The 11860-nt window shown below is 35.2% G+C and overlaps 1 protein-coding gene across 1 annotated transcript in view; it reads left to right on the plus strand.

Moving 5' to 3' along the window:
* LOC106872355 (transcription factor SPT20 homolog) overlaps positions 1–11860 on the plus strand; it is a 55773-nt gene that overhangs the window by 41925 nt on the left and 1988 nt on the right. Inside the window, exons 18-21 of the mRNA XM_052966797.1 lie at positions 1907–2169; positions 6192–6312; positions 8179–8285; positions 9440–9608. Coding sequence (XP_052822757.1) covers positions 1907–2169; positions 6192–6312; positions 8179–8285; positions 9440–9608 — 660 coding nt within the window. The remainder of the gene's footprint in view (positions 1–1906; positions 2170–6191; positions 6313–8178; positions 8286–9439; positions 9609–11860) is intronic.

The following is an 11860-nucleotide window of genomic DNA, read 5'->3' on the forward strand; positions in this document are numbered from 1 at the left end:
AGAGTTCCAATCAGGGGTGGATAACAACCTTATAGGAACCCCCTATACCTCATGGATAGATGGGACTGGTTTCAAGAGGGAGGAAGTAACTGGCAGTCTGCATTACCAGTTACCTCCTCCTCAAAGGAATCTCTTCCATCCATTATACCTGTTATCCTCCCTTTCCTCTCCACAGTATTTTCAATGATCACCTTTTTGTGCCTTCAGTTATTTCTCTTTACTTTCATATCTGCCACCATACCCCACTTACTATAGCCACCCTTATGTACCCTTATATCTTTCACCTCATCACTCCTACACCTCTGCACATCATCCCCTTACCTTCTGATCTATCCATCCTAAGTCACTTCTATATCTTTCGTCTTACCCCTTCGCCATACTGTCTGCACCCTCTCTTTTGCTCACCTTCTTGTGCCTTGAAAATTCATTCTGGTACTCCATCACTACAATTTTTATCTCCTTCCTAGTTACTTCCCCACTATATAATGCCGGGTAGCCATGTATCCCCACTATAGCAAGACCCATATGCTTGCCATCCATCTCTCATACTTTTAGCTTTTTGACATGGCATAAAGCCACCTGCCATTTAGCTTTTTCCCTGTTCTTTATGTTCTACAAGTTACTTGGCAACTTCACTAGTGCTGATGGCATGAAAAAAGTACCCAATATACACTGTAAAGTGGTTGGCATTAAAAAGGGAATCCAGTCATAGAAACCATGCCAAAGCTGACTCTGGGATTTAGCAAAGTTGTGTGGCTCACTGGATCCCGTCAAACCTTCCAACTCATGCCAATATGGAAAAAGGCCATTAACTGAAGATAATGATGTATGTGTATCAAACGTGGCTGTTTTTCCAACAGGGTCCTGTCTTCTTGCTAATTAAAACTTCAGTCTTGACTAGGTTTACGATAAAGCTTGTAGATTTTTACTTCTTTGTTAGAAACTTTTTCTCTAAATTTTTAACTGATTTAGCAATGAGAACTAAGTCTGACGTACAGTAATATCTCACTTTATGAGACCCCAGGTTTACGAGTTTTATTTTTCACATGCAAGAGCCAAATTTTGAATGAAGTGCAAATGTTTCTACTACCATAACAAATGCTTCTGATGATTAAAGAAATTTATAGAGAGCAAAAAAAGGCTTCTTAGCAAACAACTCTAGACTTGTTTTTTAAAAAGAAATCTACAAGTCCATCTGTAAGTGTTTGAGAATTGATGCTCGCATCTACAGGTATTGGTGTGCATGAGTCTAGTGAAAGTGATTCAGAAAACAATAATGATAATAATAATTTTTATTATAATTATCTTGACATTCTTTTTACTTTACATAAAATATTCTTTGTATTCTACTGTTCTTTTATTGCCATTTATTTACAAGTATTATAAATTGTATAGGTAAAATATTTTTCTGGGAACGAATTATGATTTATAACATGGCTACCATGGGAATTATTGCTCTGCTTGAGTTTTTGCTTTATAAGAAGTCTCTGAGAACAAATTAACTCATGTATCAAGGCAATACTATACAGAAATTTCATGACCAACTTGTCTTAAATTCCTCTGTTATGGATTGAGGATTTAATAAACAAAAGATGGCTGAAGACTGAGTCTTGATGTATACTAACATGTATGCTAAATTCCTTGTTGAACTCATTACTGATTCACACCTTGCTAATGGCACCTCTGTATATGACTTGAAAAGATTTAACAAGCCATTTGTCTATCACTAGTTTTCTTAGTGACCACCAGCTGATAAAGTGTGGTACTCTGTGAAAGGCCTTCTCCATGATGATAAAAGTTAGGTGTAGGGGTGGTGTATGAATTGGTTTCGTGAAAAAGAGCTATCTCTGGCAATGTTTGATTTCATGTTAGCTAGATTGTTAATGTGTTGATTTCTATTTCACATGTTTTGCAGGTGGGGACAACCCATCATCAGCTACAGTTGGTCAAGCTGTAGCTGCTGCTGCAGCTGGCCTTACCTCTGGCATTAACATTGCTAATCTAGCCAGCCTCCCGTCCAATCTGAACATCCAGAATCTAGCAACAGCTGGCCTGTCTGGCATGAACATTGCCAATCTACAGAGTCTCCAAAACATGCAGGTCTCCTTAGCTAGTGGCATTGTACCCATTACTATGATCAATAACAACACTGGTTTGTTACAGAATCAGGTAAGTTAACTCAGTTCTTTGTCCTCACCAAAAGCCTTGGTCTCTTCTACTTTCACTGTATCATTTACAGTCTGAGGTTCCTGACCCCTTCCATATCTATATATCATCTCTTTAGTTACAGTTCCCTGCTGTTTTTAGTAATGTCCCCTAGGATCTCTGGTTGTAGGTGCATGTCTCTACCTGTATATATCAGTGTGCATGTGTGTAACTGAAAAAAAAGACATGGTAATGGACATGTTGCAAATGTCATGTTCTATCATCATCATCATTATTATTGTCATTTAACCATTTTATCATTGATTCAATGAGGCAACTTAAATAATTACTGCTCTTTGTGTGGGTACATGTGTGTGTGTGTGTGTGTGTGTGTGTGTGTGTGTGTGTGTCCATTGAGGATTTCTCCCAGGTGTTAATCCATCATTCTTGTGTTTGACCCCAAGGCTTTATTTATTGTTTCATCTATCATTTCAAATTACTGTTGTTTACTTATGTACGTCCACACTGTATTATTTTGTTTGCTCAAACCCTAATTCTCCACAAATCTTGCAGGTGCTGCCGATATACGAAGTTCCTAGTCTTATCGTTAAAGGCATGAAACTAGGTATTAGTATTTTTCGGTCGATAACTGATGAAGTATTAGGGTTCTGGTGTCTGTCCTATGTGTACATTTTGTAGTATTTAATGCATTTTTCATTTATATTATACTACACTCTCGGAGTGGTTGGAGTTAGGAAGGGCATCCAGCTGTAGAAACTCTGCCAAATCAGATTGGAGCCTGGTGTAGCCATCTGGTTCACCAGTCCTCAGTCAAATCGTCCAACCCATACTAGCATGGAAAGCGAACGTTAAACGATGATATATATATATATATATATATATATATATAATATAATATAATATAATATAATATGTAAGTGGATTTGGTAGATGCAAGCAGAAAGATGCCCATGGTATACATATATGTCAGTTTGCATGTGTGTATATGATGTGTGTTTGAGTAGGTGTATGTTTGTATCTCTTTGACTTGATGTAGTGTGATAGTTGTAAAATGATTTTTACTGTCATACAAACTGTCATGCATTTGCAATATTTTGTGAAAACATGATTAGCCATGAGGAAATATTACTTTGCTTAGAAACAGGTGAGGGTTGGTGCCAAGTAGAGCATGTGGCTAAAGAAAATCTGCCTCAATAAACTGTCCAAAATATGCAAGTATGGGAAAATGGACATTAAAGTGATGATTAAATACATGCACACACGTGTGCATGTGCAAATATTTATTTATTTATTTATGCACAACAACATCAATCAGATGCACTATCTAAATCTAAACATGTAGAAAGCCTTCTCTGGAAAATTAATTATAATTAAGATTATATATATAAATTAAGCATAAGAATGTAAATGCATTCCATCTCGCTCTTGATTTGCAGAAAAAATGGGTGGAAAGCCTTGTTATAGGATTATTTGATAAATTATCTGAAATATTCCATGAATTAAGTGTATAGAAGGAATGTATTTATGTCCTCCTTCCATGCTGGCATGGGTTGGCTGGTTTGACAGGAGCTGGCCAGCTTGGCACAGTCTTCTAAATTGCCAGCTCCTGACAAACTATCCAGTTCAAGCTAGCATGGAAGGAGGATGTTAGATGATGATGATGATGATTCTTATGTTTAATTTATATAATTGTATTAAGGTTGTCTAATATGTTTAGATTTAATTCAATATGTCTGATTTATGTTCTGTGGTACATAAATATAAGTTTTTTAACCCTTTCGTTACTGTATTTATTTTGAGATGCTCTGTGTTTCTTTCAATTACTTTAAATATAACAAAGAATTTAGTAAAATAACTTAGCTATCATTCAGTTAGTGTTAGGAACATAAATTGTGACTATGGTTTGGTGGAAGATTTTATTTCAAAACTTATGAAAACAAGACATTTGTACTCAGAGCCAGAGCCAATTTCAGCTGGGTTGGTAATGAAAGGGTTAATAAATGATGAGCCATTTACAGCAGAGTATGTTAATTTAGTTGTCTAGTATAGTGACAAATCAATTAATAACTGCTAAAGGAGAAAATTGTCTACACTAATGTTTGGAGTAGAAAAGCTAGTGGGACATCTTCTCTGATGATTGATCAACCAATCAGTATGTCAGGAGGCTCCCCTCCCTCACTTTTTTCTGCATAAAGATGTGTTAAAGTCTTTCTTTGTCTTATATATATATATATATATATATATATATATATATATAAATAAAAAAACCAAAAGTCCTAATAAGTAGGAAGGCAGACAAACCACAAATCCCTTCAAATTGATGGCCCTGCTCGATCTGTAGTAATGATTCAGTAAAGAAATCGTTGCTTGTGTCCATGAGTTGAGCAGTGACGAGCAAGCAAACCAGCAGAGATTGTGGCCCGTTGATTTTTGTTGTTGTCACTTAAAGCATGTGAAACCCATGCTCCATACTTCTGAACCTTTTCCATCGAGTGAAGATGCTTCTCTATAGCAGTGTGGGAGGATTCCATTTTCTCTGCCTTTTCCCTTGTCGTTTGACGAGAATTTTCATGCAAAAGTTGGTTTAATTGCTCTTCATCAAACTCAACTGGATGGCCAGACCAAGGTGCGTTTTTGAGGTCAAAATTTCCATTTTTGAACTTGGCATACCAATCACGAGCGGTTCTCTCAGCTATGGCACCCTCTCCATACACAGCACAAATGTCACAAGCAGCTTTTGTGGCCTTAGAACCTTGATTAAAAGCAAAAAGAAGGAGGTGTCGAAAATGCTCGTTTTTCTTAACTTGACATTCCATTTTAATGGTCTGAAAATAAACAAAAAATAGCTAAAATTAACTAGAAAAAAAAAATAGATTCCAAAATGATTCAAAAATAGAATTCTCGAAAAAAGTAGATTCCAAAATTTAAAAATGCAATAAATTCCAAAATTAAAAAAAAACGGAAGGAACTTAGTTGCCAACCCAATATATATATATGGTCATGTGGTTAAGAAGTTTGCTTCATAACTATGTAGTTTAGAGTTCGCTCCTACTGCGTGAGCACGTGTATCTTCTACTATAGTCATATGTGTGTGTGTGTGTGTGTGTGTGTGTGTGTGTGTGCATGCATGAGTGACTCCATGTATGTTTCTCTTTGTTCTGGTATGATTTCGCTAATTGTAAACAAAAGCCACTGTCATACAAATAGTCATTTATATGCAATTCTTCATGAAGAGTTTATGCAACCTCAGTGGAAAAATAATGTTGAAAGAAAAAAAAAAGAAAAAGAAAATAAAACGAGGGGAGGGTCCAGCAGACACCTGGTCAGAGGAAATCTAGTGAAATCTTGTAGTTTTGAATAGCTCACCATTAGGTTTTAGGAAGCTAGTAGGATTGGGTCTGTGAAATGAGATAATACAGGTACAGGAAAATGAGGGCTTTTTGTGGGGTCTAAAAGGCAAGTTAACTCTGTCTTACACACCTAAACCAGAAGTTATAAAGCCATATGTAAACAAATAAAATTAGTTTTTTTTTTTTGTTTACATTTCATTTCATAACTAAACAGTCCGTCTCCAAGCAATATTAATTTAATCTTTTTCTCCTTATGCATGTTCAATTTTTTTTCTTTTAGTCACTAGCTTTTAATCCAACACTTGCTAGTAAATATACTATTCCTGAATGGGATACGAGGTGAATGGTTGAAATTGTTGAAGATGGAGATATTCAGAATTCTGTTGTGCCTGTGGGCAAGACATAACTAACTTTTTTGTCCCAGTTTTAATTTGTACATACATATATGCAGACATATATGTTGAAAATGTTAAACCTGTATGTGTATCTGCTGAAATAAATACTAACTTTACATAGATACCAATGTACATGCACTGCTTTATCTAGTCTTTTTAACTTTGTTACCTCTTTTGTACCCTTTCTTGTCCCTTCTGCTGTCTGTCTCTACACTGTTATCTCTCACAATCTCACTTATTGCTTAAAATTTCATGCAAAGAATATATTTTGAATTTTCAGTCAGCTTCCACCCTGTCCCAACCAGCACTTGTTACTATGGTCACCTCACTCCCTCAGACAACATCAACCCCGTCTACTGTCAACAGCCATCCTGCCAATTCTCAGGTCGCCATGACCACAGGTACATATCACTGAAATCATATTTGTTATGTTTTTTCTTCTCTTCTCAATGTATATTTTTGCTGATAAACTGTCTGCCTATAGCAGTCTGTAAATAGCATTGAACTGAAGTGCAATCGAAATTTCAATAATATTGTATTATTCTCGTAGGAAAGACACAAATCACTTTTGCTTCAGTCTGCCTAGGTTGAGTAGCTATCAGCAGGAAGAGATTCAGCTGTAATATTATTGACTCCAATAATACAAAAATGTATAAATTTTCAAAAACATCCTAACATAACATACATTTTGAAATGTAAAACAAATAATGATAATAATAATAATAATAATACTAATAATAAAGTAAAACTAAAAATCTAATTGTCGAGTGTTTTGCCAGACCAGTACTACAAGTATTTTCAGTTTAATAAATATTCTAACTACAGATAAAGATAATTTCCAGGGATATATCTTAAGACATTCTTTTTATGTATTTATATGCTGTTCTTATCTATTTCCTGTTTAAATTGAAAGTACCCTCTCATTTTAAGCATGTAGCATTTATTCATTAACTTAGGGTAAGCGCAGTCATGGTAATATATTGATTTTTGTGTCTCTTTTGTGATCATGTATTGAGAGAGATTGATACTAATGCACTTCTGTATTGTCTGTTTCACACATTTCCATGCTCATTCTAAATCACTACCCAATTTATTTATAAAATAATCTTCATGTTTACCCTCTAGAGTTTAGCACTCCGTGTTGTTTCAGTACTCACAGTGCACCACTGCTGAACAGCACAGTCCTTTTTAAGGCTTTGGTGTTCTATAAATCAAAGCATTTGAAGACCTGTTCCATTGGATGTGTCATACATAAAGTTTGTTTTATATCAAAATAACCAATAATTATAACATTTATGAAGTAAAATAATTTCTTATGTCATAACGATGAGGTCAGTGCTACAGAGTAGATGTAACTATTTCAGTTATGTATTTGAACAAACCTCAAACATCATTCAGTCTTTACTATTCTTCTTTAAAAATCTGGTCTTATGCTTATATGAGAAATCATTGTTGTATTGTGAAACCAGCTGAATTGGCACAAACAGTAGAACACCAGACTTGATGCTTTACAGCCCTTGGTTAGTAACTTCATTTCTAGGGTTGTCTTTGCTTTTCATTTGTTTAAAGTTGATACATTATGTATCAGTAAGATGTCAATAATATTGACTATATTTCGTTTTTACAAAATTAACTGTGAACCTAATAAACAATTATCATTAGTATTGCTTATGCCTTACAGTATTTAGTTTGGCTCTTCTATATTACAAGTTTAGATATTGCTGGTCATTGATAAAATAAGTACCAGTTATTTATTAGGATCAGTTTACTTGACTACTTCTTTCATTATCTATCTATTGATAGATAAAGCAGTGAGTGGAACAATAGACAAAAATGCCTTTCTTTAGTTACATCACATTATAAACTCAGATCCCTTTGAAGTCAACTTTGGTTTTTATTTCTCTATGATCTATAATATATGTAGTAATCAAGTTATTGTACCTACCCTAAAAAATGTGTAATTTTATTAGAAATTATTACATGATGTAAGTTCCTCACTGAATTTCATGTGTCTGGTTTTTATTACCTGTTTATCCATGTCACTTTATGAAATGTAGATACTTTACATCTTTCTGTTCTATGTATATCATAGCTTTCTCTTTTAAAACCATACATCACATCTTTCTTTTCTGTGTATACATCATCTTTCTATGTTCATCACATTTTTCTATTTTAATTCTGTATTTACATTACATCTTTCTGTTCTATAACTGAAAGGTTTCAGATCTCAATAAGGAATTGTTGCCATATAATTATTCTAATTCCAGGAATGATAACAAATTCGGGTTCTGTACTTCTTCCACCAATTGGACTCACCCAGTTAATGAAAGGAACTGCTCAAAACTTGAGAGCACCATCAATGTCAGTGATGCAGGTAAAAGAAGACATATACTCATTGTCTCAAATTTCTCTGATTTATTCAGACTTGGTTAAAAGAAAGAAAATATATTTTTAGAAATTAGAATTATGTCAACAAAGTAGCTAATAGCTCAGAAATTGAAGAGATACTTTATTTGAACTATCCTGTATTATCTTTTATAATACTGTGGGACCAACTTTTCTGGATACTGTTTTAGGTTAGGGGGAATTGGTGATGAGGTACAGAGCAAAGTGAGGCAGTGACCCTAGTAAGGTAGAAATCACTGATTCAACTTGTAAATTATACAACATATTAAGATGGACATGAAAACTATGCATCTAGTTATATGTTCTTGGTCATCTTAGCTCTGTTAGTTGGATCATATAAAGAAAACTATAGATTGCACCTGGAAAGTTCCTCTCCAAAGCACAAGTTCAGGTAAGGTTATTCATGGAAGATCAGCAGTCACCTGTGGATACCAGTTTCTCCTATCCACACTACTGATGTTGTCCAAGGGAGATACATCTTGGCACCAGTGATATCACAACTCATTTCTACAGCTGAGTGAACTGGAGTAACATGACATAAAGTGTTTTGCTCAAGAACACAAGACAGCCTGGTTCAAGAATTGAACTCACAATCTCACAATTGTAAATCTGACACTCTAACTGTTAAGCACTGCATGAAGACATGTGACAAAGTGGTTAGCTCATGATTTACAGCAGGTCTGTTTCATTTCAATTGTTCTTCATATATGCCATAAAAGATGGTTGCAATGGATTGACTTTCTCATTGCATATGAAGATAACATTTTCACTGATATTCTAATGATTCACTTTCATTTCAGTGACCCCCAAGTAAAGTGTATCACCCTACTTTCTTCACTCAAGTTAGCTGAAAATCAGATAGATACCTCTGTTATAATGGTGGTGATGACTTTCTCCAATAGTTTCTATATACAAAATTTTAAAACATTCAGATTTTTTATAGTTGTGCAATTATTTATCTTTCTGAAGCTCTATGTATTGTTAAGTTGAAGTACTTCTTGGTCTGTTAGCATTCTCAGAGGTTGTATTTAATTGTTATATCTAAGGTCCTTTTAGCTAATATCTTAAGATTGTCTAATCCACAGTTGTTATTTCATATTTTTATTGTTTTTTCTTGTTCAGTTACAAAACCAACAACAGTTCCAGCTTCTAAATCTCTCACAACAAAGGGGCTCACTTCCTGCAGCATTGCAAGCAACTCAACCCCAGACAACAACTGTCACCACACCCACTCAAAACAACAATCGCACTTCTGCCAGTACAGGAACTACCATTTCAGTGAATTCTCCTGGTAAGTGTTGCCAAGTGCAAGATAAATGTCTTTAGCATTCCCAAGAGGCTGTCTTTAATTCCAATTTTACAACATCCAGAATGTGAATGATGAATCCCTAGACTTTTGCAGGGAACATTCCCTTAAAAATTTGATACTTATTCTTCAGGTAAAAATTAAGTGTACAAGTTAAAATCACGATAAATTACCAGATTTGAACTTGAGACCAATGAATTGGAAGTTCAGTACCATATTCACTAAATTATTTTGCTTTTTTAGTGTTGCCATGTGTAGTTAGTAGCATCCATTAGTTTATCTGATTTTTAAAATTTAGTCTGAGGAGGTAAGCAATATCTGTAACTTTTGTGGGCTGGAGAAGTATATGTGGTTAATGTTCATTTTGAACTTCTGCATGTTGATTCCTGAGTGTAAAACAGGAGTTGCATCCCTGAGAAGAGAAGATTGAATGAAGTGTTTAATTCTTTAGCATTCCGATTACTCTGCCAGATGCAATGCTTATTTATTCACATTGTTTTGAATTAATCATGCATTATCTTGTAGCTTTGAGATTTCAATGATGTAATTATTTACTTTTAGAATCACATTGTAAGATAGGTGTGAGAAGCCGGATCTGGCTAGTTTGAATGGAAAACAGACAGACTATTTGGGTTAGATATGGTTGGTCTAAATGTTAAAGGATTTAGACAGGTTATAAAAGGTAAGAGCTAGAGAAGACAAGAGAAAGAGAGGAAGGTTTCTACTATGTTCAGAGAAGCAAGAACTGAAAAGGCATGTGTAAGTGTGTTAATGGTTGTAGTTACGTATTGATGAATGAAAGTTTCTGAATGATTTGTATAATTTTTTTTTAATCCAGTGTAAAATGTGTGTGTGTGGCCATGACTTCAATTCATATATATATATATATATATATATATATATATATATGCAATACCCTTAAGTGAAGTGCATTTATGCCCTGTATACAGGGTTGACAAAGATGAAGTTGTTTCCTTGGGTGAAGTGAAATCTTATCAGTTTTAGTGTAGTTGATTAGAATATATGCAATGTTGGATATTAGTTTTAATAACTATCTGAAGATTTTCATGATTGGTTTTGAAGACTTGAAACATCTATATAACAATCTACTTGTTCATTCACTCATTATACACTAGTTAGTTGTGGAGGTGGAGTAAGAGAGAGAGAGGGAGGAGTGAAGAAAGAAGAAAGGAAGAAGTAGAGAAAGGTGATTAATATTAATACACTTAGGCCAAATGGTCAGCTGAAATTAGAGGCGAAGAACAAGAGAAAAAGAGGGAGAGAGAAGTGTTAACAACATGAGGTGAGCTGGGGAAGGAATACTTATAATGTGGTTAAAAAGTTAGTTGAAGGGAAAACTAGATAGAGAGAGAGATGGACAGTGGAGGTAGTTATATTGAGAGAGAGGCAGATGGTGGTAGTGATAGTGTGTTGATATTGAAAAGTATTTTTTTTCATTTATAGTGACCATTGCATAAGTGCAATTATTTATCATCTGCTTGTTTAAAAAATTGATATTTGTTTATAAGGGTTAATTTAGCCTAAACTCTGGATTCAAAAGAAACACAGTTGCAAGCTGTCCAAAAAAGGATGTGCAGATATAGAGCACGGATCAGAGAGGAACAGCAAGAAGATATAATAATAATAAGAAAAAGACAACACCAATGGAGATGTGAGGAAATGAGTGTAGACAAATGTGAAGAATGTTTAAAGAAAACTTGACTATGAATGCTATAAAAATGCAAATCATCCTTTCTTTCTTAAATAGGTCCTCTTAATTTTTTCCATTCCATGGAATTTACTTGGGTCTTACTATCGTTTAACGTCCGCTTTCCATGCTAGCATGGGTTGGACGATTTGACTGAGGATTGGTGAAACCGGATGGCAACACCAGGCTCCAGTCTGACTTGGCAGAGTTTCTACAGCTGGATGCCCTTCCTAACGCCAACCACTCAGAGAGTGTAGTGGGTGCTTTAACGTGTCACCCACACGAAAACAGCCATGCTCGAAATGGTGTCTTTTATGTGCCACCCGCACAAGAGCCAGTCCAGGGGCACTGGCAACGATCTCGCTCGAAAATCCTACAGGAGCCAGTCAGGCGGTACTGGCAACGGCCACGCTCAAAATGGTGCATCTCATGTGCCGCCCGCACAAGAACCAGTCCAGGGGCACTGGCAACGATCTTACTTGGCTTGCCGGGTCTTCTCACGCACAGCACATTTCCAAAGGTCTAAGTG

Source organism: Octopus bimaculoides, chromosome 3 (assembly GCF_001194135.2).
Source record: "Octopus bimaculoides isolate UCB-OBI-ISO-001 chromosome 3, ASM119413v2, whole genome shotgun sequence".
Taxonomy (NCBI): domain Eukaryota; kingdom Metazoa; phylum Mollusca; class Cephalopoda; order Octopoda; family Octopodidae; genus Octopus; species Octopus bimaculoides.